Source organism: Melanotaenia boesemani, chromosome 6 (genome assembly GCF_017639745.1).
Source record: "Melanotaenia boesemani isolate fMelBoe1 chromosome 6, fMelBoe1.pri, whole genome shotgun sequence".
Classification (NCBI taxonomy): Eukaryota; Metazoa; Chordata; class Actinopteri; order Atheriniformes; family Melanotaeniidae; genus Melanotaenia; species Melanotaenia boesemani.
In genome coordinates this window covers 11,048,368-11,075,781 of record NC_055687.1, presented here as the reverse complement: position 1 = coordinate 11,075,781, position 27,414 = coordinate 11,048,368, and the positions used below count along the sequence as shown (strand labels likewise).

Genomic DNA, 27,414 nt, shown 5'->3' with positions numbered 1-27,414 from the left:
CTCCTCACCTCCCCTCATCCTGGCGGCAGGGAAAGATTTGGCCACTTTCAGCACAGAGGGGCTGCAGGAGGAACTAAACCCCGCACCTGTCCGGAGCTTGTCGTCCAGAAGACACCACGGCTCCACAACTTCTGAAAAACAAGACTGAGACCTAATCCGGTTGAAAATGAAGTAAGGCAGTAGGCGCTTAACGCATTTTATTAGATAAAAAAATAAGACTGCTTAGGTTTTTTTTTTCTTTTTGTTGTCTGTTAAATTTTCTCAGCTCTAATCTCAACCTTTTTACCTTTCCGAGGTTTACTTTTTACTATTGTGCATGTAAACATTTGCGCAGAGCTGCAGTAAAACATGGTTATCAATGAATTGGTTACAGTTTAACCAACCCACTCCCTTTAGCCCATTGATTGAAAATCACAACATGTGCGTGATTAGGCTGCACATGCAAAGGCGAAATAAGGCATAAACAGCATTTCATGTCACCTGCTGCAGCATCCCTGCATCGTTCTATAGTTCAAATGACCTTAGAAATAGACTGCTAAGACCAGCATGAAAACACCCCCAAAGAACTGATGATTGGAACTGGAATATGATGCAAAATAATAATGATGATAAAAATATATATGTATTACTACTAATACAACACATAATAATATGACTATCTTTATATGGTCCAAAACTTTACATTTAAGGATAATGTGAGTTTCATAAATGAGTCTTTACTAGAAGATAAATAAAAATGTGTGATATGTGTGGCAAACTTTGCGAATTGCTTTCACAGAAGAAAGTTTCAAAGAGATATTTTAAATTTTTAGTGGGCAAAAGGACCATAATAAAGGCCTGTAATGGAAAATTCCCAGTTTGGAGACTGGGCACTATGGATCTAGTTGTGCAGCACATAGCAGGTCAATAAGTCTAGAATGTATTTTGTGCCTAATGCAATTTGAAATTTAACAGACAGCATGTGCAGGGAATCAAACACATTTTTATTTTTTTATTTTTTATTTATTTATTTTTTTATATTTTGTGGTCACAGTAATGATGAGTCTTGCTTTAGATTTTGAAGGTACTGGAGATGGCAAAGGGAGCCCTGGCTGTGAATTGCAGTACATTTAAAGAACAGACAAACACACATTTGTATTTTTTGTTTGCTTGTTTTTAAGTAAGCAGCTTAAAGACTTTTCAGACTGTCAGAAAAAGGTAAGAGTGAAATGAAAGCACTTGACTTGAGCATCAAAACTGGGGTTAAAATTATATATTACACTGAGATTCCTGTGATCTGGTGATAGTATTTGATAAATTATCTTAGAGTGTCACCTTTCAGGGTGTGATATATTTGTTTAAAGCCTAATATATTTTCTGGTATTAAGCCTATTATTGAATATGTGCATTTTAATGTGCTGGTGTAAACATTTATTTATTTAATATATTTATTATACAGTACACTTTCTGGTAGCTGAAAGTTTACTAATTGTCACATTTTAGTGAAATCTACACAGTATCTAATGGTTGTCAAATAATTTTGGTTAAATTTATTTTTTCTGACATGCAGTGTGATGTAAACTAGCAGTAGAAAATGTTCAGGTATTCTAGTATCCTATGTGAGAAATCTGAACTCCAAATGAATTATACTGTAATTAAAACACACATATACTTTAGTCCTCATGGGAATATGACATGCTAGTTTCTGGTAGCTTCAATTAACTAATGTAAACTACTTTTGATTTTAATCATTACAAGATTGTAAACATTAAAACTTAACAAATTGAGGCACAAATACATTTTGAACACATGCACCTTTGCAGGATATGCAGTGCACATTATTACAGTCACATAAACTTTAGAAAGAAGTTCTTTTATCTCCTGATTTAGCCACGAGAAGCCATAGAAATCTACCATTTGCTTCTACAATGGGGAGCTACAATTCAGTTTGAGGACACAAATGTGCTACTTCGAAATTTGAACAACCTTGAATGTGTGAGTATTTCACAGACAGCAAGTCTCCTTTTAGACTCGGCTTTACAGTAACTAGCACTGACCATTGATTAGTCATCAGTTACTTGTTTAAAAAAGCCATATGATAGACGTGTGCAGCATAAAGTTATTAAAGGCACTATGTTTACACCCGCAAAGTTCAGGACATTGTAGTTCTCTCAGTGAATTGAGTCTCATTTTTAGGAGTTATAATAACATTTTTCCCATAGTTACAACAAACAAAAGACGTGGATTAAAATTGAACATAAAGGATTCTGTCTTTTGAACCTTGCTGTACTTTACCATTGGTTCAGCTTTTTTTTTAATGTGCCGCACTCTACCATCCATTTTCTTACATGTCTTAGGTTGCTGTAATGTTCATAATAAAATTTTACAGTACATTTACTCACTAAATGTTTCATTGGAGTTTATTGACACATTTACTGAGTGCATTTGTAACAGATTTTAATTCAAATGATTGGTTTTGTCTTGCTGATTCTTGATGCAGGTATCATGCAGGTTGAACCATTGAACTTTATTGTAAATTTAGGAGGTGACACTTCTCCACAGCAACAATATTAACTTTCCAGCAGCTCCTCAGACAATAATGAGTTCATACCAAATCTGTGTTTGCTGCTGTTTTTCTTTTTTACCATGTTTGAGTTGTATTCATTTTAAAATAACTGGAGTCCTGCGTGATCAACTTGTGGCACTTACTCATGAAATAGTGCTGCAGCTAACAGCTGATTCTCTCAGCTTATTGCATTTGCCAGAGCTTTAATAGTTCTGCCCTCTGGCACTGAGAGTCAGCAGCTAAAAGCTTAAAAGACATGGCTGCAGCTTGAGGCTTACTGGTGAACTGTTCCAGATCATTCCTGTGAACTTAACATCTCTCTTAGCACCCAGTCATGCTGTACAGAGTTTTTCTTTCTTTCTCGCTGCTACCTCTATTCTCTGTGAGGTCTCCCTTGCTTCCAACCCTCCCCGGGTGCTGCTTCCTGTCAGATTGTGTCTGCCAGGGGGGGTTCAGGTTGCCCCTGGAGATGGGCTTCCTTTGAGGTGGTGTGATGTGGGTCTGGTGGGCTGGAGAATCTGCAGAGGAGCAGAACAGGCTAACCACGGTGGTCCTTGCCGTGAGAAAACGGAGGGGTAGGAATGGAGGTCAGGCTGGTCTAATGGCTCAGCAAGTGGTCTTGCTCTCATTCTCAAATCTGAATGACAGATGCGTTGGAGACGGTGCCCTGGTTATTTGTGTGTGAAAGACTTTCTCTTTCACTGAGTTCATTGGCATTTATTTATTTCGAAACCTGGCAAGCAACATAACTTAAAATACGTTTTAGGTCAGACGTAAGATCAGCTCTTTCACAAGATCTTACTTTCTGCACTACACCTCACGGTATCCAGGAATGCACCTGGCAAGGTTGAAGAACATTAGATAAAATTTGACCCACAAAGAGAGATTTCTGGAGTTATTAGATAGATACAGATATTCCTCCAAATTCACAATATCAGAAATCTAAACTAATGGGGCAGATTTTTTTGTTTTTTAGTCTCATGCAAGTTAACAGACTAATTACAGTTAAAACTGAATTCACTCTATTTTGGCTATTGTTTTGCTTGCACAACTATGCACTCTTCATCAAGGTCATTAAATATTTCCGTGCTTCCACATCATTTTGCCACTGGTTCAACGGTTTTACCTCCCTGATTATAGTTACAACTAAATTATCAGTGTGTCACGTCAGATGTTCAGCAGATAGTCAAAGTGGAGGGAATGGTGTGCATTCTGACCTGTAACTGTAAATATTGTATTGTAAAATTCTTTTATGAACCTGTAACTATAAATTAAATAACGACCGAAAACAGAACTGGCCCAATAAGTCAGCCCCCTTTTTTATATCTTTTGTTTTAAAGTGGACATATTTTGCCCTTTTTTCTTAGGTTGACTCAATTTCCTGACGTCTCCAATGGAATATGGTATATCTGACATGCTTTGGTACAAAATTCTCTTTCAGAACATGAACTTTATATGATTAAATGGGATGTTACCATCCTCTAACTGAAAAAAAAGAAGAGGAACAGCTAGGTTAGATATAAAACAGTAATTCAAAACCTGCTAGTGCATTATGAGCTCTTATTTATGTTAACCATCAAACCTCCCAGCCATTTTTTGATATTTCTGGTCTGCCTGATTCTTTTTTTTTTTTTAAGCACAGTTAACATGCAGAAATAATTTTCTCAGAACAGCCTCAGTTGTCAGATTATGAGGCCACAGTGATGTAAAGTGAATGTATAAACAGATATAGCTCCGTTAAAGTCAGCCCAAAAAACAAAATGGAATTTATTACTAAGGTTTTTGTAGAAATAACACAAACTTTTCTCATCTGCATATCGTTCTATTAAGTTTTGATGGTTCTTTTGATGTTTTTTTTTTTGTTATTTACAGTTATTTATGTTACGATTAACTTACTATCCTCACAAAACCACTTCCAAACCACCTTTTTGTGGCATCACCATTCATCAAAAACCTCTTCTTTGCTTTATTCCAACCATAGAGAACCATAATTTTTGTTCTTTTCAGACAAACATATTACTTTCTTGGCACTTGTTGAGCTCCTGATTGAACATTAACATTTAAGCGACCAAATTGGTCAAAAGTTTGACAGGATGTGGCTTCAATTTAATTTCAGTGTGGTCTCTTGGTAACATAATAGTGATAGTGATTTCTTTTTAATTACAAAAATGTGATAAGTAATTATGTTATCATGAATCTCTCATTGTTGACTGACCAGAGTCTCTGAATAATCACTACATTTGGCAACTGGATTGTAAATCTCCTGGACAGAGAGGATATGAATGCCTTTTGTAGATTACCCAAAGGGTAATCACAGTTTATCCCACAACATAAGCACTTGTACTTAAGGACGCCGACAGAGTTTAAGGGTTGGTGAAGCCATATACCTGTTAATAAGAATTTGTTGTTGGCACTAAAACAAAAAACAGTTAAGGCTTCCTACTTCAGAGTTATAAAGATGGGGAGGCTGAATTCTACTCCGATTGGGATTGTGATGTAGAAACTCATTTTTCATCAGAACGGCTCACTAAATTACATATTTTCAAACTTGGCTGGCCTCAAACAAACAGACAGCTGTTTAATACTGTATACAACTTTTTCCATATTATTTTTCCTTTAATACTTCAGTTTATCCATAAATAGACTAAACCTTTACATATTAAAGCATGAAATACAATCAGAAACTTTAAGAAACGTTTCGGACTGCTTGATTTATCAGTTCATATTGAGCATTTGTTTAGCTGCATGCTGCATTCTACACTGAATTAACTACTGGAGCACCAGCCTAGTTATCACACACAGGGTAAAGCGACTAAATGGGCCAAACTCTCACAAAGCTGGTGAAGTCTTTTAAGAATGTAGCTTCCCCCTTCCTTCTCCCTCCTCCCTTGCAGCCTCAAATGACCTTCTTTGGCAAACTGAGCGGTCAAACATCCTCTCTTGGCCCCAACCTCGTTTCCCTCAAGGTGAAGTCATTGACTATTCAGCCACTTGCGATGCCTGTCTTTGCTCTCGTGATGTTGCCTGGGATGCATCCTTTGCCTGGGGAAAGCCTGCTCTCTCTTTCTCCCTCCCCCACTGTCTCTCTGCCCTCCATGCTATATGGAAATGTGGTGATGGCAAGGAGCAATACAGTCAGCTCAGCACCCAAGACAGTGTGAGTCTGAAAATTGCTAAGTTTAAATATGAAATGATTTTAGTCGTGAGAAAATTGTTAGCAAGATGAAATTTTTTCCAACAATCTTAAAGCTTTTTCTGGTCTGCGTCACATTGACATGAAAATGTGGCAGAAACCTCAGTTGTTTTGTTTTTGTCATTTTTCAAAATTATCTCTCCATTTCAGGCTCATTTTGAGGATAATCTGTTTAGCGTTTCAGTTCGAGCTCACATTGTCCTTGGAAATAGTCATGTCAGTCTATTTAATCAATCTTGGTTTCACCAAAATTCCAAAAATGTTGAATAATATTCCAAAAAAATCAACATTGAATAGTCATAATTTTTGGTCCTCAGGCAGCATTAAATTCGAAACAGGAATAATTCTGTGATGAATTAGAATTTGAAATTCTTTCTCTAGAAAAAATGGATGCCACATCTTCTGGACTAAAGAAGAGAGGGGCCATCCTGCATGTTAACAGCTTTAAGTAAAAAAAAAAAAAAAACTCACATCTTTCATGGTATGGGGATGCATTAGTGCCAGGAACTGGTAAATTTAATCTGGAGACACACCACTAATGCTGAAGGTATATGGAGAATTTAAAGCAACATACCATATGTTCCCATCTTGTTGAAGATTTTTTTTCTTCTTTTTTTTTTATTTTAAACTTTAAATATTCCAGCAGGGCAATGCTAAACCACATGCTACTTCTATCACAACAACAAGGCTTGTAGTAAAAGACTCCGGGTGCTGGGCTTACTGGCCTGCAGTCCAAGGGCCTCATTTATAAAGCTAGCATAGGTACAACAGCCATTGTACGCCAATTATAGTCAACTTTTAGGATTTTTAAAACCAAACTTGGCAGGAGAATGTTCTTAATTCCACAGCAACTCTGACCCAGTTGTACGCACAAAATCTGGAAAAACGGGACACTGCGACACCAATGGTACAGAATAAAATCAAGGAAATTATGTGAAATGTTTAACATTTGTGCACAATCTAATATTATTTTTCGCATCACATTATATATTAAAGCTTTTTGCAAAAATGAATAAAGAGGCACATTCAATATTAATTTTTCTAAGAGTGTATGCTCAGAAAAAAACAGGATTTACAAGAGAAAGGGAGAAAGTAGTAATAAGAAACCTCAACCACTAAAATATTTTATTGTGAAAAAAAACTTGCATGCTATAAAATACATTTATGCTAAATAAGGCGGACAGTCTGCTGCCAACATATGCTAGACAAATTAATAATAATTACTATTAAAATAACATGGTTGCCGTGGAAACATGCTCGTCAGTCAGTCTACAACTTCACCACCTGTAGTTTTTCAGAAAATTGATGATTGGATATAAAATGGCACACACCCTAATGCGTAAAGAAGCACAAAGGCTTATCTGTCACTGCTGGACAATATGGTGCGAGACTCCAGAGTGAGCGGATTTTCAGAGAGCAGTGAGACTTACTGAATGGCTCCTGAGCCAGTTCCGACTACCTTGTGCTGTGTTCTCGGACCTCTGTGATGTTCTCGGACCTCTGTGATGCTTTGGACCCTGCATTACGGAGACGCACCAGGAGGAACCATGCTGTGCCAGTTCCTCCGCAAGTGCTAACTGGGTTTTCTAGCTATTGGCACCTTCCAGAGGAAATGGGCTGACAAGTCGGGGATATTGCAGCCAACCTTCAGCCTTATTATCCCAGATGTGTTAGATGGCATCATTGGTTTGTCACAACATTACAATAACTTCCCTACACTGGGGGTGAACAGGCAAACATAACAATGCAATTTGCAGCAATGCCTGGTTTCCCCATGCAGTCGGTGCTATTGATGCACTAAAGTTGCAATAAGAGCACCAAGTGAGAATGAAATGAAAATTAAAAATAAAACAAAATACAAAATAACTGAGGCGATTCCTATATTTTGCAAGGATATGCACTGTATTCTGTTGTTGAAAACTAGGGCTTTAGGTGGCTAATGAAAGTACGTCGTCATGTCATCATCAAAGTCATCAAAGTTAGGTCATGGTGTGTCACAGATGTCTTTCTGAAGAAGTCATCCCAAACATTTACTATTCAGTAAAAGAAGATGTGAAAAGTAAGCTTAGGTCATTCATTCTAAGACCCAGCAGAGTGAGACGCAGACTGGAGGCTGGAGCATCTAGAAGTGATGCAACACTTATGAAACACGCAAGAGGTGGATTTCTTTTTATTTATTTTTACACTGTTCAGATGGTCTTTATTTCTTGCAACTCCTTGGCCACCTCATTAATAGTGTTAATTGTGTCCATCTGCACCTGCAGGACTTCCTCTGAGGTGACAGCTGTGGTGCTGTGTGGAGTCTCTGGCCTTACCCTCTCCAGCCACAGCTGTAGCACTGCCGATCCAGCCGAAACACCTAGGAACTATAAAGAAATATTATTTAACACTAAATAAACTGTTACCAATCTAAGTTGTGGTCCATCACATTTATGTTGTCCATCATATTTATTTTATAAATTAAAACAAATTACTAAATTACCGGCATCATTACTGTAATTTAGCAGACACTTTTCTCCAAAGCGACTTACCCCTGTTGCATTAAGGGTCTTGCCTAAGGCCGTAACTGGAAGGTGTTAATATTCACTCCTCTGGGATTCGAACTTTGGTCTCCCACACAGGAGACGGATGCCCTGCCAACTGAGATATCCAGCCGCACCATCCGATGCCTCTGCAGTGTCCTGTCATTTGACACAGTGTTGAGAGCATCTGCCCCCTGCTGCCCCTATTCTGCCTTTCTGACACAAGTAATGACCATTCTGTCTCCACCAACTAAAACCTTTTTACGTTTGTCAACATGGTCCATCAGGATCTCAGTCTCAAGTTTCAAATCAAGCTTCTTCCCTCTTCCCCTTGTGAGCCATCATGGAAAAGAGATGATGAATATTAATTATAGGCATTCACCTGACCTCTTATAGCCACCATGAGGCAAGGTGCTCCCTTACGTGCGCCAACTTTAGAGTTGATTCTGATATATAAACGGAAACAGGCGTGGGACATGGATACGCACTCTTTTATAAATCTGGAAGTTTTTGTGTGCCGCATTTCCTTTTCTCCCTATGTATGCCACCTGTAGTCTGCTTTGCTATGCTGTGGTATTTAGTAGTACGTGTTCGAGAAGTAGAGAGAGGGACCATTACTGTGCTTCACTTCCAACTTTATTCCTTCTTCTTCTCTTCTCATACAATCCTCTCCAGCGCCCTCTCTCGGCACCCAACTGCATATTAGAACACAACATATGCACAGTTTTATAAATGAGGCCCCAGAACTTTAGCTAATTGAGAATATTTGATGAATCTTTAAATCATGTTTTTCTGACAGTTTTTCTGGTGGACATCTTTTATTGCTACAGTATATGAAGCTCAGCCATAATACCAACGAACAAATTAAAGAAGCTCTACTCATCTTTAGAAGATTTTCTCATTGAAACCCCTCCTAATTCAGCATCCATCTTGCATCCTACCTTTATTCTGAACTCTGTCCAGCAAGTAAAAGTCAGTCCAATATTGACTCTTGCCTTATCTCTTACTCTGTCCGTTTTATGGGACACTGCTGGGAAACAACTTCTCTAGGAATGTTCATAATAAATATCACTGTGACATCAAAACAGTCTGAAACACATACTTTAAAGGTCAGAATGTTACATAGTGCTACTTAAGCTCTGGAAGAGGACATTGCTGAACAATGGCCTACAAACTTTACTTCATTTTAAAGTGATTTACAATTTAGGATTGAGCTTTATTTCAAAATGTAGTTTTAATGATTCTCATGAGTACCATAAGAGTAAAAAACCTCAATATTACCTCTTTCACATTCAGTAGAAGTTTGCTGTCTGCTGGCATTTTCTATTTATATTTTATGAGTTCCTGGCAGCCCACATCTCTGTTGAGTAAAAAAATCTCAGCAGTTACTTTTATCCCATGTGGCATCTGTCTTCAAAGCTTTCCATACTGCATCAGCAGAAAAAGAGTGATTTCATATTAATCCGGTTTTGATTAGAAGTCTGTCTCTGTAATTTGTCCAAGTTTAACACTCCTTACAGTCACAAGCAGTTGTTTGCTGACATGACTCTGTTGTCTGACACTGCAAAAATGTCCATTTATTTTTACCTTAGACACAAAAAAACCTTCCTCTGGCACTTTTTAAAAACCTCTTATTAACAGGTCATATATGTCATTTATGTATATATATATATATATATATATATATTAACTCATCAGCCATGGCACGTGGATTTTGTTTTTTCTCTTATTTGATCAAACCCATTCACAGTTGTTTGATTAAGTGAGCATGTTGTTAGCCTCTAAGAAGCAGAGAAATTAATATTAGAGGAAAAACAATGCTGTAACTTCCTATAGTAGAATATTTGACTACAACTGAGGAAGAAAAAAAAAGGTCAGACAAGAAACAAATGTGTGGATACTTTAGGATAACTGGAGTGGTAATAATGCAAATCTAGTTAAGCTGACAGCTGGGCTTCTGTCCGACCCTTCTGGAAGTTTTTAGGGAATCAGAATTCAGCTCACATGTTGCAGCTCCTGAAGTCTGACTCAGAGCAGCTAGAAAACTCAGAGGACACACAGGCAGTCCCTCTGTCTGTCTTAGTCGGTTTCTCTGTTCCAGCAGGCACACTCATGTATTCCCATGGGGATTACTCATTGGCATAATGCATTCCCTTGGACCCCAAACTAACCTTAACCATTAAAACCAAACCCTAGCCTACTTGATTCTCACGTTTACTTTAAAAACAAGCCCTAAACAGTTGCTCCTCACAGGGATCTTAATTTTTGTCCTGAGTGACAAAAGCTTTATAGTTTGATGTACGATATAAACACGTCACAATCACAGCACAGTTGATTTATACATCTTTACCACCAGTTGCTTTCTGTTTTAGATCGTATCTTCCCTTATGCCAACAAGACTTGTTCAGACTCTATGGCAGAGAATTCCTTGTCATGTTCACTTTTAAACGTTTTGTCTCCCTCTCCTCTCGTATTGTAGACTGGATGTGCCTCCACCTGTGCTGCTGTTTGCCATCTGTGTCCTTGCCCTACCTTCGTCCTCTACTACCCACCACGAGTTAGGTACACACCCCTCCTTCTCACTGTGTATTACTTCCGCCATCCAATCCACAACTGACATTTGTGCTTTAATTAAATCACGGTGACCTCTGACATTGTGTGGCACTGGGGTGGTCTTCATTTATTTCCAGCTGTTTACTGCTTTTGTTGACACATACACTCTAGAGACCATTCTCAAGGATGTCCCAGTGTCTACACAGAAGAAGTCAAGGTTAACCGATGTAGCTCTGTAAATGTCTAATCTTGGATCATATCAATGCTGCAACAATGTTCTATAACTTCTGAACAATTTTATGACAATATGAAGTTTGCAGCAATGTAAGATCACAAGAAGTGTTTTCCTAACAAAAAGTGATTGTATATGTTTAGCATAGTAGTAGTTTGACTTAAAATATTGCCTCTGAGAGACTGTGGACTTGTGTTGTCTTATGGTTACTGTGAGGTTACTTGGCAAAGCAGTTTTAGCTTATAATTCCTGCTGAAAATTACCTCAAATTATTGCATTAATATTAATGTTGTTTTTATAATTTAATCAAATAAATGCTACTTTATCACATAAACTTTTGCTGGATTTAGTTACACTTAAAACTTTGATCAGAAACTAGCTTGCTCTTCCACCTTACTTCAATCTTTATGCTAAGCTAGGCTAACTTTTGACTGTGTGGTTACAGAAGCTGACAGACTTGAGAGTGGTCACGATAGGCTTATCTGATTCTCGACAAGAAAATGACAGAATCTTTATCTATTTGTCTCATACATGTATCTTCTCAGATGATTCAAAGCTCCTCCAGGTAACCATCACCAACCAGCCGGTGAATGCTGTCCTGGGGGGTTCTCTGACCTTACCCTGCCTGGTGTCGTTGACTCACCCACCACCATCCCCCTCCACTAATGGCCGACACGCAGTGCTGTCAGTGCCCCGTGTGAAATGGAGCGTTTTGACTCATGGTCACGAGACGGAAATCCTGGTGGCCCGTGGCGACAGGGTGAGAGTTAGCGAGAGCTACAAAGATCGAGCCTCGCTGCTCAATTACGCCTACTCTCCTGCAGATCTCACCTTGCATCTGGAGAACCTGAGGCAGAACGACACCGGCTTCTACCGTTGCGAGGTGCAGCAGGGTCTGGAGGATGCCGACGATGTGGCACAGGTCAAGGTCAAAGGTCAGAGATTCTTTTTTTTATCAGACTGACAGAGAAGTCCTAACAAGTAAAATCATATAATAGTATATACCAATAGTATATAATAGTTGCACTGTAGTACAGCCTTAATAACATTCAAAGTAAAATTGCTTTTGTAAAATCTACTAAAAACTAAGACGTTTAAGCACCATCACTAAGGAATATAAGGAAACCCTGGGATACAATGTCTAGTAGCAACAGAGAGAAAGATACAGTTTCTCGGTTATCAAAGGATGGATAACATCTCAAGACCACATATTTGCACCATAGCTGTAACTCTAAAGCCTTGTATTTAAACAGTAAAATATCTATTAAATAAATAATTGTATTATACAACACAATAATCAGAAATTCCCTCTTTTAAATTTATGATACATGTGCTTTATTATTTGCATTTGGATGCAGGAGAATTTCCAAACACATGATTATCCTGACTGTGCTGCTGTATTTCTGAAGATTGTAAACCTATTATTTTATCCATTCTTTTTGTATACAAAGCTTCAGAAATTACCTCAAGTAAAACCTGCAACAACAAATTATTTGTCTGCTTTGGTGTAGTGACGACAAACTGTGAACACAACAGTAATGCAAGATATTGATTCATTTGTTGGCAAGCAGCTGTTTATTTACACATCCATCAATTATTTGGAGTCAAGTTATTGCCACCACTGACTTTCTTGCAGCTCTGTTTTATGTTTCTACCAACCCTCGAGAGAAACCTGAAGATCATTAGCTGGCACTATTTTTTCCAGATGGTGTTTACATAGGTTTTTATAATAACTAAAAAAAATCTTATCTCACAAATGTTTGTCAAAGACGAAAATCCTAAAGCAGATTTTTACATGTAGACATGCAGTCTCAGGTTATTTAAGGTCATTGTCATTTTATGTTGCTGAGTTGTTTGCAGCCTGTGTGTTTAAGTTTATGCTATTTATCTCTTTGTGAAAAATTATTAGGATTTAGTAAAACTGCTAGATGTCTGTGAAGAGAAACATGTGAAACAGTGTGTATTATGTGCCAACTGGGTTGATGAAAAGTGTCTATGGATGTCTTAAAAGAGGATAAAGAAACAAATTATGTTGTGAAAAACCTGAAAAGGCTGTCATGTTGGTTTAATTCTTGTTTAATTCTTGTTGCAGTATGCTTCAAACATGTGTGATGAATGGTGGTCTCATTCAGTGCACCCAACAAGTAATAGATTATGGATGTTCTGACCACAACCAATTGTGAGCTAATATATCAGGCAAAGAATCAAACTTTCCGTTTCTTTGTATTTACTAAAGTACTTAATATTAGTATTAGAGTACAATGTGTAATTAATTTTGATTCACTGTAAAAAGTCCTCTAAACAAATTAACAGAAGCTTTCAAAATGAGTTTTGAGTGTATTTTATTATCAGGACAACACAATTTGTGAATTAGGGAGAAAGATTATCCAGTAAGCTGACCTTCCTCTATTCTCCACTTTTTCTGTCATGTTGGCTTTAATTTTGGAGCAAACTTTCATTTTTGCTAGACTGTAAAAGAGAGAAGCACATTAACGGACTGATGAGCTCTCTGGTTTTGGCTTGTCAAAGTTCAAATTTCAAAGGGTCACTACATCAAATCTAAAATTTCCAAGTCTAAAAATATGTGTGATAAATGATGGTAATTTGACAATTTATAAAGCTATCAATAATTTACATTAAATAGTTTTTTTAAAGCAACTATAGGACAAAGCTTGCAAAATGCTGTAAAATTCAGTGATTGGAAGTTGCTGGAGCTGCAAAGAGGTTGAAATAATTCACATTTCACTGCAACCTTGGTGGATGAAATGTTAAGTCATTTATATTTGTCTTAAGGTTGTGTATTTTTTGTAAAAGGACTATACAAGGCAAGGCAGGGCTAATTTATTTGTATAGCACATTTTATGTACAAGATAATTCAAAGTGCTTTACATAAAACATTAATAGCATTACAACGGGGTGCAGGAAGCAATAACAAGTGCATTAAAAAAACAAACATTAAAAGAAATTAAATAAATTAAATTAAAAAAGAAAGAAAATAGATAAAATGCAAGAAATAAAGTTCCAGTGTGGGGAAAAACAGAATTAAAACATGATCAAGTTTCGTAAAAAACAGAGGCAGATTTAGACTTTTAAAATAAAAACTATTAAAGAGCTGGTAAGTTAACTGGACATTTACCAGCAGCCCTCTATGAATCACTCTCAAATGTGCTTTTGCTCATGCTAGAATGATACATTCAATTTAAATATGTTCATATTTATTCTGCTGACATTTTCCAGAGTTGTGAACATATTGTGGGTGACGTTGGATAACAGCTGCAAAAAAAAAGAAGAAAAAAAACAAAAAAACAAGAACAGTCCAATCAGATAGTTTCTGTGTTTTTGACGTTGTTTGTAAAGAGTCAGTATGAACTGAAACTGGATCTAAATCAAAAGGCATCAATGTGTGAAACCAGCTGTGCTATATTGAAGAACATGAGTGATATATCTTAAATGTATAAATGTGAGTCATAGCAGGGTCCAGACTTTAAAAATATCTCCTCTGGATTTTTCAGGTGTGGTGTTCCATTACCGTGATGCATCCAGTCGATATGCTTTTACCTTTGAGCAAGGCAGAGAGGCTTGCGAGGATATTGGAGCTCACATCGCCACCCCAGAGCAGCTCCTTGCAGCCTACTATAGCGGATACGAGCAGTGTGATGCTGGCTGGCTCTCAGACCACTCAGTGAGGTCAGGACCTGAGAGAAAAGGGTCCACCAGGACTTTCATACAATCACTGGTCTCTGAACATCTGCATTTATTTCATTTATTGGTTTATTTATCAGGGACAGTAAGCATTAATAAACATTTCTGTAAATGTGTCAGTGTTAGCTGTAAAGCTAATTTTCAACTGTTGTCCCTGGACAAGGTGTAGAATGTCAACATTAATAAAAATCCACAAGTTTAGAAAGTCATTGAGTTATATAGAGTAGAATCACATTCACAAATTTCCCTTTAGCTCTATGAGAATGACAACTCTATATTGTTAGACGGAGACGGTTAGCTAAGCACACATAATGGAGGTCAGCATGTCAGCAGGGCTTCCAGCTAATGATTGATGTGCTTTTTGCACACAGATAATCAACTAACTGAAAGGATCTCATCTGATGTTTTCATGACAGGAGATGAGACAGCTGGTGCTTTATTGTTGTGTGACTTTCAACCCATAGATATCCTATTCAGATGCCAAGAGAGGGCTGTTTTGGAGACATGGATGGCCTACCAGGAGTGAGGAACTACGGGCTGTTAGAGCCTGATGAGCTCTACGACGTCTACTGTTACGTGGAGAATATTCAAGGTAAGGCAACCTCAACTAAATGCTTGAGTTTATCTTGTTACCTTTATTTTAATTATCTTGTGGAAGCTGTAAAATTGTGTTTAAATGACTAGAATTTGAGGATTCAGATATCAAATACCAACAATATTAAAGGTGCAACATATCTTTCAAACTTAGAAACTGGAGTAAAAAGAATTCAAAGAATGTGGTTTATTTTATGAAGGAAAACCTGTATAGGAGCTCTTGCATGTAGCCAAATTAGCTGCCACAGCACAGCAAAAAAAATGAAGTTGATGACAGAGGGAGTGACCTTTTTTTTTGTCTAGAAGCCCACCAGCTATAATCTGATGACTTAGTCTCTGGGAGAACATGTCTGGGATCCCAGTGTAACAAACAGTTAATCTGCATAATTGATAAGACTTCTCATTCTGTACACTGGTTGGTTGAATGCAGACAAATTTTAACAAAAGCTAATAAAGAGCTAAATCATCTTAAAATGACAAATAGTTTTAAGATTGCATTGTGTTTCACTTCTTAAGTCCACACAAATAGGTCTGATAAAATTCAGTTTACAAACATAAACCAAAAAGCTTTGTGCAGCAAAACGTCTTGCTTGCAAATATCAGCCTACAGAAGTAAAACCTCAGGATGCTGTTTTGCTGTAAAGGTTTTCCAAATTTATGTCAGCAGTTTGTGTGGACACATTCATGGCACTGATTTCTGTAGTTGCCTTTTGTCTTTAATTCAGACTCTTAACAGTTTTTACAGCCAAGACATATAAATGTCATATGGCCGTTAAGCAGAATAGCATTTATATTTAATATAAGATTACACTTTTGTAGTGGAAACATGTTTAGATGTATTTCGTAACGCAACCAGAAAAAGCTTGGCAAATACAAAAGAGGTCTATTATAAATACACATGATGAAATAACACAGAGAACCCAGACTGAAGACACAAGACAGGTAAAATCCTAAATGAAGACTTATTCAAACAAAAAAGGTCAAGCACAAGTCGTCAGTGAAGCAAACATATCAGAAAAGTAACAGTCAGGAAGGCTGAATTAAATAAACTCAAACCAGGGACACACAAGGACCAAAAATCCCACCAGGAAGAAGAAAACACAGAACAGGTGTGGAGCAAATGCAAGTTTTCTAACTAGACAGGAACAAAATCAGGAACAAATTTAACAAAACACTTTAAAGAAAAACCAAACCTCTATAACCCCCAAAATGAGACAAAAAATTTAATTACTATAAATATATTGTTTTTCAGTCAAACAACTCCTGCCTTGTCTGACATTTTATATAGCTCGTCTAAAGGACTTAATGTATGATCTGATAAAAGCAATAAAATGCAATGTAAAACGGAAAGGGAAGTAAAAGAATAATGGCAAAAATTACAGAGTAAGGCCTTGCATTTCTAAGTAACAGACAAAAGACAAAAAAAAAATCATGACGCCTGTTTTGTTTTATTCAAAAGGTGAAGTGTTTCATGGCTCCGCCCCCCAGCGCTTCACCTTTTGGGAGGCCAAGGCTTACTGTGTGAGTCATGGTGCAGAGCTGGCCACCACAGCTCAGCTATATGCAGCCTGGAACGATGGCCTGAACCACTGCAGCCCGGGTTGGTTGGCCGATGAGAGTGTGCGGTACCCCATCGTCACCCCTAGGGAGCGCTGTGGAGGTGGTGAACCTGGTGTTAAAACCATCTACCGTTACAGTAACCAGACAGGCTTTCCTGAGATTCACTCTCGACATGATGTCTACTGCTTCAGAAGTAAGAGAGCGGCCTTTCTTTGTGTAAAGTGTCACTTTTGCTTTTGTTTTTCCGTCCAGCATAACAATGAATCGTAATGCTAAGATGTGGTTAACAGAACAAAAAGGCAGCATAAGTAAAATATTTCTATCATGCTCTTTGCTCCAGGTGATCACGGCCCCTACACAGAATCTCCCCATGATTTTCTTGCCACTGAGCCAGAAGACATTGGTCAAGATATAATTTTCTTAACCACAGAGGAGAATGTTGGTCTAAGTGAGGTATCACCAGACAGGGTTGAAGAGATTCAACATGCCTGGACAAAAAATCCAGTAAAGCAGGACCCTGCAAACACCCAGTCACCAACTCAGGATTATGAAAAGGAGCTAACATTCACACAAGACTCTCCTCAGTCTGTAACTCCCTCGTCTGATCATGAAGAGAGCTTGCCTACCAAAGATACCTGGGAGTTGGTGAAGAAGGTCAGCTACCCAGAGTCCTATCAGCCAGCTCCTGTAGAAAACCCAGATCATGAGGAGTCCCATGAACTTCCAACAACTCTGAAACTTGATGCCACGGTAACCATTCAAGACTCAACCGTTCCTACAGCTGATGTTACATCAATTGAAAGCACAGAGCCAACAGAGGATCATCTTCCTGAGACTGACAGCTGGGATCTGCAAGTTGTAAACACTACATCTAAGGCAGATGCAGATGAGGTGACTGAGGAGGAGGTTGATCTTCCCGTTTCACATGAGGACATCGTTCAAGGTGTCCACATGGAGCAAACCTCTGTAACTTCTGTAACTGAATCTGATGTTTCAGAACAACCAGAAAAAGCCACCACTGGTGCTGTTGAGAGTACTTCATCTGACATTTCACCAAACACTGAGGAGACAAATATCCATACCACTACCGTGCTGCTATCGTTTGATAACAGCACACATGAGAATGATTCAGCAGAAGAGGAATCTGAAGAGGAGGCTGTAAATCTTCTTCCAGATGAGGACACACAAAGTTTGATCACCATAGAGACCTCTGAAGTGGTCCCTACTTCTGATTTAAGTAAGTCTCACATAGAAAATGACACATAAGACTCACTGTAGACTTATTTTAACTGTTTTAAGTCTGAGCTGTTCTCATATTTGTTCTTGGTAATTTGAACTTGTTTTTTTTAGGGGAAATTAGATGTTTGCTATTCCTGTGTGGGATGAAATATCTAAGCAGTTGGTGAAAACTTAAGAAAAAAATAGTTATCATTGAATTTAAATGAAACTTTTTAAGATTTCACGTTAAGTCACCATTAACAAGTAGAAGTTAGATAAGTGCAATCCCATAAACTACAACATAAGAATCCACTTCTACAAAAGTCATTAAATATTTCATGCATTTTAAATGCTCAAACTGCATTTTCATTGTGACCTTCTATTATTTTCTCCCTCGGTTTTCATTTTCAGTCTAAATTGCTGCAGAAGTGAACAGATTTATCTGATTATGTTCTCTCTTTACAGGTTATAATCCCACTCAAGAGCACTCAGGTGTAACAGTAGGGTCCTCTAACCCAGTGGACCGTGGTGATGGGGAATCCAGTACCACTTCAGAGGATACTGCAACAGATGATCCAACAGAGCAGAGTGGACACATTGATCCAGAAGAAATCCCAACATCAGAAATTGTCCAAGTCACAGAAGACACATATTCCAGCGAAGATGCTCCTGTCCTAAAGAGTAATCCATTCACATTGTTGGCATCCCCAGTCTCTGTAACCTTGTCTCCACCTTCTGTGGAGGTTGAAGTCAACTCTCAAGAGATTCTAACACTTCTACCAAAACATAATGTTTCATTTGAGTTGGAACATATAGAAGACATTCAGGTTAAAGTTGACCAGGAGGGATTAGGAGAAAACCCAGTGGTCTCCACCAGCACAGCCCAGAATATCACAGGCAATGATCCAGATGAGGGATTCGATGAATCATCAGGAGAAAACCCACACGTGAAACCAGAACTCTTTTTGACAAACCCAACTCTCTCAGTGGATAAAACCACTGGTGGAATTATTGATGAGTCTGGCACTGATGCACCTCCAACATCAGAGATAAAAATCACACTGCTGCCTCATCTGACCCTCACACTGGGCTGGGAACCAGAGCTTTCATCCTCCACACCACAAGAGTCCCGCTCTGATAGGGAATACAGCGGCGAGCCTCCTGTCACCGAGGAGATTGATGACATCTCTAAGGAGCAAGAGTTTACCACGGGTAACATCAACGGTAAAGTATCAGACTGTTGCCTCCTTTATGCTGTGAGTGGAATTAATAATTTACTTAAACAAAGGCAGATTCCAGATGATTTTGCCACTTTGAATTTATTGCAGGCATGCCTCAAAAAAAAAAAAATGTTGCTGTTCTCTGTGTTTTATTATAACCAGAACTCTCTCAACAGAACATGGATCTGAGGGAGGTGAGAGGGAGCACAGCACTGATGAGCCCTCAGTTCACATTTGCACATGGCATCCCGAAGAGGAGGAGACCTCCAGTCCAGTTTTAACCACTGACAGCAGTGACTGGACCATTGCTGCTCCAACCCCGCAACCTGAGTATTTCAGAAAAGAAGAGGGTGAACAAACAGGCATGGGTCCCTCTCTGCCTGCTGCCAAAGTTCCTGCTGCAAAGGGCGGCATTGCAGGTATTTGTACTCTGCACAGCACAGCTGACAATAACGGAGACAACAGCTGGTGTTTGAGTGTTTTATTGTTGTTTGGGGAAGGGAAAGTCTGCCTTTGAAAATGCCAAATCAGGAGATATACTATAATTTACTATGAGCAGTTTAGGCAGATTCTACACAACAGATGGATTAGCCTCCTGCACACAGAAATTAGGGTTTTAATTTTTGTACCCAAAGTAAGTATTCTATAAGAGAGAAATGATCCTTTAGGTAAATACAGTGGACTCACTTTTAATTTAAACAAAATTCATCACTGATTTTCATCACTGTTCATAAGTGTATCTTTGAAAATCTAAATAATTCTAATCTAATCTAAATTCTTCATAGAGAGGTGAGGTTGCAAGGTCATGTGGGAATTACTGTCACCTTGCAACAAGAAGGTTTCTGGTTTGAATCTCATCTGTGGCTTTTTACTGTCTGGAGTGTGGGTTTTTTTCTAGATACGTCGGCTTCCCTCACTCATATCATTCATATTTGGTAGACTGGTCATTTTAAACTGACTATAGCTATAATAAAGACAAGAAGGAGCAAAATTTTTCTTGTACCCCTTAAAGATACAACTTGAGCAGCATATATCTTTACCTTTTTTGCATCATTCCTGCACCTTTAATTGTCAGTGTACGAAACTCACTATGGGGGCATAATTAGTGTTTTTAATACAAGAAATATTATACAAAATCTATTTGTACAAATTGGTTGTGTTTTAGGGGTCTTCATGAGTGTTCGCTTAATACTAAGCAGCCAGTCAGCTTGAATAATAAACAGAAAAAGAGAGTGAACAGATGAACATACTGTGATACTTATCAGAGTATAACCTCAGTATACTGGAAAATATCAGTTTAAATTGATAGAAAAATGTAGAGCTTAAGAATGTCTTCTCTATTAAATCATCTTGAAAGAAAACTTCCGTATTTACTGTACCATTGCATACATAAGATATTTTTAAATATTGCATTTTTTTAATTACTAAAGCAAAAATGTTAATGTTGTGAAATACAACAAAATCACAAAAAGCGATTTGTATTATTACACTTAAAACTTGACTGATCAGTCAGTGAAACCAAACTTGATGTAACATCGCCATCTACTGGTTGTTCTTGGAACTTAGCTTGGAGAGTTTGTAGTGGTTGTAACTGAGGAGGTAGAGGCTTCCTTCAGCTCTGCTCTCTATTTTTTGTCTATGAAAACTAGCCACAACCTGACTTGCCAGTTTAACCCTTTTAAGTTGTCCTAATTTGTCACATGCTTTGGCAAGCTGACAGATTCTCTGTTATATTTATTCCCACAGCTCTAAAACTTCACCTGTTTCACCTCATCTCTAGCAATAAGACAGTGTGTTTCTAGATGATAAATGAGACACTAACCTGTCTGATGCTTCTAAATGGAATCTGGCTTTGCAGGAGTCACACACTAAAGACAGGCAAAAGCAAGTTATATAAAACTTTTGTAAATTAGAAAGTAAGCGGGAATATAACATTGTCGTTCTTATTCAGATGGAAAATAACTAGTAGCATAATGTTTGTGTAAATAGCCTCTGCTGAGGCCCAGCTTGTGAAGTGCAGCATCAAGTGGGGACTGGACATACAGTTTGAAATGATAAGACACTAATAACTAATGAAAAATCTACTGCATGCAGTGCAGAAGTGACCAAAGTGGGATGCAGCTAATAAAGACTTTTCAGCACCCACTGCAAGGGAAGTTGTTAATGGCCCCAACAACTCTGACAATACAGCTTCTTCTAAAATACAGTTACTTCTAGACATAGTAAATATTTTACAAAAGAATTTAGATTTTGACCTTCATGTGTTTGCAGACTCTTGCCTGGAGAATCCTTGTTTGAATGGTGGTACTTGTGTTGACGATGATCCACTAAGATGCCTTTGTTTGCCCAGTTATGGAGGAGACTTTTGTCAGACAGGTGTGGTGCAAGCTATCTGAACATACACTGTTTAACTATTGTCTTCCAAATATTAGCAATGTCTCTTTACTCATTTTTGTCCCATCTCACCCACTCTGCCTTAGATGCTGAGGAGTGTGAGCCAGGCTGGGAGAAGTTTCAGGGCTTTTGTTATCATCACTTCAGCAAACGGCAGAGCTGGGAGGCAGCTGAGCAGCACTGCCGGATGTGTGGCGGACATCTACTCTCTGTTTTGACCCCCGAAGAGCAGGACTACATCAATGGTAAACGTTGGCTGAAGAGAAGTAGGCAGTTATAACTAATTTATTTATCTATCTAGATATTATTACTTGGAGTCTAAGCGACAATCTGGCAATATTGCACATTTTAAAGTCACTGAATGTCTTCAAGGCAATGCTTCCCTGTTTCAGTATAGTTTTGAAAATCATATTGCAGAGCTACTAAATAAGTCCATCAGGGCAAACATATAACTAGTATTATGTTCAAAATTAACTTCCATAAAAAGGAGCAAAAAGGTATTGGAGGTCAATTTTTTAAAACTGATTGAAGCCCAATTTCATGAGTGATGATTGCACAGTGGCCTGAATTACAAACAGTACAACATTTAGGGGTTTGTAAAGGACAATATGAATTTAACTGTTTTTTTTTAATTGAAAGAAGCTTGCTCAGAAAACATCCACACATTTTACATGTGGGAGGTCCTCAAAAACTCCAATAGAAGGCTTCAGAAAAACCCTAACCCACCACTACGTTACTGCTTCCGGCAGATAACACAGAGATCTTTCCACTTAACATTTTCCAGTTCAGATTCATGAAAGATCTGAAGTGGTTAAATTTGTCCAGGCATGACAAAGACATTTCATGTCTTCCAGCTTATTCAATCTTTCATTTTTTTCTCAGACCGTGTCACAGTCTTGAAGTTGCTGTTGGTATTTTGTCTGGAGGCAGGGGGACAAGATAAGAATCTGGCATTCCTCTGGTTTGTTTTTCAGCCTGCAGGGAGTCGCTATAGATTGCATTAACTGATACTCACAATGTTAAATAGGCTAATTTAAAGGAGCCGTCTTTACAAGACCACTTTAAATTTAGTAAAAAACAATAAAAGCAGGGTTGGATATTGCAAAAGTGTGTATTTCTTTTTTTTTGTTTTGCATCATGTTTTTAACTGCATGGTCTAGTCTATAAAAGATTGTGCTTCTTGCAAAGTTTTGCTTCTGATCAGATATGGTTTTGGAGGCTTCTTTTGTCTTTCTGAAATATGAACTTATTTATAAACAATTTCTTGATGATGCCATTTGTAAATGTAAGGATCGTTTTTAACCAGTCACTCTTAGCCAGCATATGAAGTGTTAGCTTTATTTAAGCTAACTGAAGCTAGATAATACAGTTGTATTAACTGTATGATCTATATTTATATTAACTACTCAATAAAGAGGACTCATCTCGATATTTTTAACTTTCTTCTTGCAAAACGCAGGGTTGAAGACCACAATGAGAAGTGGCATCAAAAAGCTGTTCCGCGCAGGGGAGGGTGTGAGTGTGGGGTTATATGGGGTTGAGATTGGAGTAGGTGGAGGGTTCGGGGGGGGGGGGGGGGGGGGGGGGGATCCACCTCTCCACCTCTCCACCTCTGGGCTCCTGGGGCCCTGGACCCTTCGCTCGAGCTGCTTGGATAGCTGGTCCCTGGCGGGGCTGGCGGCTGCCGATCTTGGCCCCCTGGGGCCTGTGCCCCAAGACTTGGGGGGGGGCTCTGGATGGGGCTTTTTCTCTGCCACCCCCCGGGTGGGGCTGGAGTCTTCGGGTAAGGGTAGCTTGGGTTAGTGCTCTGGGGCTGCTGCTGAGGGCGAGGTCTCTGGGCTGCCCTGGTCTGTCTCTAGCCTCCGTAGAGGCGTGGTCGCATTTGCACAATCTCACTCACCACTCTTCATTACTGATCACTCCTTATTCGTCATGTTCTGCATGCTGACACAGTCACTGAGTTGTCCAGTGGGTTTATACACTAAGAGATCATTTTTCTCTTTTTTTTCCCCTGTGAGTTAGTATCTGGTCGTGGTTGTGCTACTTTTGTAATAAGTCTATTTGATTTGGTCATTATTTCAGAACTCTTAATGACAAGCAGCCCTGTTTTTCTGTAAAAGCCGTAGGACATTTTTTAGTGTGTTCATGTACAGGTGTAACAGTTTGTTGTCTGTTGACAGTGTGGATTGAAGGGTCTTTGCCTTCTGTCTGTGATGTTTTTGTCTCCTCTCTTCTTTCCCTTTTGCATCTTTTTGCTATTTTCCATCTTTTTCTGTCCCCTCCGGTCAGGTCCAGCAAGATTACATAGATTCCGTGAATTAAAGTAAATAAATGAATCAGATTATCAAGAGGAGCCTTATACCCATAGGCCTCCCCTTGGCAGAGCAAGTTTGTTCAACATGATACAGCAACCAGATTATTATTTTACTTGCTATGATGCTGGACTGGACAGGTAAAAAAAAAAAAAAAAGCTGTAAGAAAAAGCAATAAGGACATCACTCCCAGGAATCTGAATATCAGCAAACGGCTGACTCAAAACCAAAAAGTTTTTGGACTTAACCCATTCAGATATTAACTTTTGATCCAGTTTTGCAGTCATGATCAGTGTGCAAACATTCGAAACAAGCCTTATAGTTTGGGCAGATAGTATATTTTTGTTTAAATCAGCATAAATTATTGTTTTAGCATTTCTCTAAAATGTAACTTTCCTCGTAGAACACGTTTTCTATTATAGATCTGTTTTACTTTTGTCTTCATTTTCTACAGTACTTGTTCATTCCAAAGTTTTGTATATAGATGTGGATGAGGGGTATACAAACAGGAAATTTAAAAGAAAAACAAAACAAAACAAAAAACAATATAATATAGAATTCACACTAGTTGTTTTCATTCTGTATATAAATGCTAAATCTGGAAAAAAAAGGTTTTGCCTGCATCTTCATCTCTTATATTTTTATCTTGAAATGTTTTGCATGTAATTTATAAATTACTTTTATTACTAGTGATTGCAGCCTTTTTAAATCGAATTAAAATTTTTTAGATTGGCTTTTGTTTCCTACTAGGACAGTCCTGTTTTTAGGTGTAGTTTATTGTTCTTATTTGTCTGTTTCCTGCACTTCTGGAAGGCTCTTAATACCTTGCAGCACTGCAGCACTTTCCAATTCTGTTTCTGTATGTTGTTTTAATTATTTTATGTTTTTATGCATTGTTTTTACATAGTTTTTATGTCTGTTTTAAAGCACTTTGAGTTCCTTTAGGTTATTGTAAAGAGCTATAAAAATAAAATTTGATTTATAAAAGGCACTGTAGAAATGAATTTAACATAACTGTAGTTATTTTCAGAATGAAGTCTTTCATAACGTACATTTTGGTGTTTAATTTAGACAAGTACAAAGAATATCAGTGGATCGGACTAAACGACAGAACCATAGAGGGTGACTTCCGCTGGTCAGATGGGAACCCTCTAGTGAGTTTTACTTTTCATTTCACTGACCTTGTGTTCACTTACTAATTTTTTATTTGTCTCTAGTTGATCCTGTATTTTTATTATTATTATTCAGTCTGAAAAACTAAGAAGCTGGATTAGATTTATCCTTTTTCCTTGATGAGCTTGTGTTAACCTCCTCACCTCTCTGTCAGCTGTATGAGAACTGGTACAAAGGTCAGCCTGACAGCTACTTCCTGTCTGGTGAGGACTGTGCAGTGATGGTGTGGCACGATGGTGGCCGTTGGAGTGATGTACCGTGCAACTACCACCTATCATACACATGCAAGAAGGGCGTCTGTGAGTCCTTGTTAAAACTTCTCTTACAATTTCTTTTCAGCCAATTGAATTGAATTAATAGTACATTTTTTTTTCAACAGCCTCCTGTGGAGAGCCCCCTCGGGTTCCCTTTGCTAAGGTCTTTGGGAAGAAACGGCTGCGTTATGAGACCAACAGCAAGGTGCGATACTACTGTGAGGAGGGTTTTATGCAGAAACTCAATCCTGTTATCAAATGTCTTCCTGGTGGCCAGTGGGAGGAGCCTCTGATTACCTGCATGTCAAGTAAGTACATCACATGCCTATTTAAGTCATTCACATCATGTAATTTGAATGATTAAATGGTTTCTCAAATACTTTTTCAGAATCTCAAATCTTTGTTGGATGCCATTCTCCGTTTTTTCTGCCCCCCTTTCATGTCCAGCTATTGTCAATAAAGGCCACTAGAGCACAACATGTCTTAAAAAAAGGGAAAGTACTTTAAATGCCAACAAACACAGTTGTGAATAGTGGGGTTTACATCACTGTCAAATCTTCTTCCAAACATAAACATATTTTCATCTGTGAGGACTCAGGTGCCATCCCAAATGGTTCTCTAGCACCATTTAAAAAAAGCTGGTACTTCAGTTTTAAACCTCAGAGAGTTCTCACGTCATACAGAGTTGTTTGTCCATTCAGAGACACCATAGTAAAAATGGCGGCACAGATATAGCAGCTGTCATGAATGTGGACCCACAGTGAGCATATATAAAAGGATGAGAGAATAAAAGAGAGAATAAAAAGCATAACACTAATTTAAGTAAAGTGAAAAGATTCCAATAGTGACACAGTTTTTAATGAGAATTTTTAATGTGCTCTTAAATTTATATAAATTGAAGTGTAATATCTTACGTGTCTCCAGATGTTTTGGGATACGTTTCTAGTCTGTTTAAAAAGTGTTATGAAAGTTTTTTTTATTTGTTTGTTTTTTAAGTTCTGAAATCAGAAAAAAGGTAGTTGTGTCTAACAGAAATAAAATGAAATAAAATTACTGCACTAATGTATGGGTTTAAGGCCAAGTTTGAAAAGAAAAAAAAGAGTGAAAATCAGCTTTGTGGGTAATTTTGTTAATTGTTGACAATGTAGTTTTCAGGCATAACAAGAAAAACTCTTTTGACCATCACGAATCTGACTGTTAAATGAGGGCAAAATCAATGAAAATTAAGGTGCTAAACTGATTTTTATGTGTTTCTCTACCTGTAGCTCACGCAGCAGAAGAGGAGTCAGTTACTTTGGAGCCTCACCAGCATGAGGAAGTCATGGGTGCAGCCACAGAGAAAGCAGCTCCACTCTTCTGGGACATTAAGTGGAGTTTTTAAAGCAAGAAGCAATATTCCTTCGTTTTCCCACTTTGCCTGTGTTTCAACGACCACCCCATCCAATGTTTGCTTCATGTTTAACTGCACAAAACAAATAATTTGCATTAAAAACTCATTTTAAGGCCACATTTACATAAACCCTACACATATTAAAAGTGCTACAATAAAATGTGTGTTCCAGTACTGCACAGTGTGTTGTTTCTCAGAAGAGCTCATGACACGTTGGGAGAGTATGTTCATTCAGCCATTTGGAAATCATACAGTCTTATCTATCCCTGAAAAACATGAAATCCAAAATAGCTTTCCTGTGAAAGACTCACATCTCTTTGAAAGATGTAATCTCGTGCTCTGTTCAAAACAGTAACGAGTGGATTTGTTTTGGCAACCTTCTTTTTAAATAAGATAAATGTTCCTGCAAAAGTTACTAAGAGACAAAGTTTGTTTCTTGATCATTCAGGCTTGAAGAACAAGTTTATCATAAGAATGTATGTTCTCTTAGTCTGTACAACTGGAGACACGTCAAATTAAATGGATAATATCATGTACTGCAAGTACACAATA

General features: G+C 38.1%; 1 protein-coding gene across 1 annotated transcript; it reads left to right on the top strand.

Moving 5' to 3' along the window:
- bcan (brevican) lies at positions 1 to 27,414 on the top strand. The gene is made up of 15 exons (XM_041988969.1): positions 1 to 171; positions 10,740 to 10,822; positions 11,591 to 11,980; positions 14,558 to 14,732; positions 15,212 to 15,339; positions 16,801 to 17,094; positions 17,242 to 18,138; positions 18,585 to 19,343; positions 19,516 to 19,758; positions 21,611 to 21,715; positions 21,820 to 21,978; positions 25,117 to 25,199; positions 25,373 to 25,517; positions 25,598 to 25,780; positions 26,738 to 27,414. Exons 1-15 carry the CDS (start codon positions 167 to 169, stop codon positions 26,851 to 26,853), a joined length of 3,765 nt encoding a protein of 1,254 aa, XP_041844903.1. The 5' UTR covers positions 1 to 166; the 3' UTR covers positions 26,854 to 27,414.

What these genes read in the sequence shown, in the direction of transcription:
- bcan (XM_041988969.1), top strand. An exon ending in GGCACAGGTCAAGGTCAAAG is followed by an intron (nt 11,981 to 14,557) that starts GTCAGAGATTCT and finishes TGGATTTTTCAG; the next exon opens with GTGTGGTGTTCCATTACCGT. An exon ending in GGTCAGATGGGAACCCTCTA is followed by an intron (nt 25,200 to 25,372) that starts GTGAGTTTTACT and finishes CCTCTCTGTCAG; the next exon opens with CTGTATGAGAACTGGTACAA.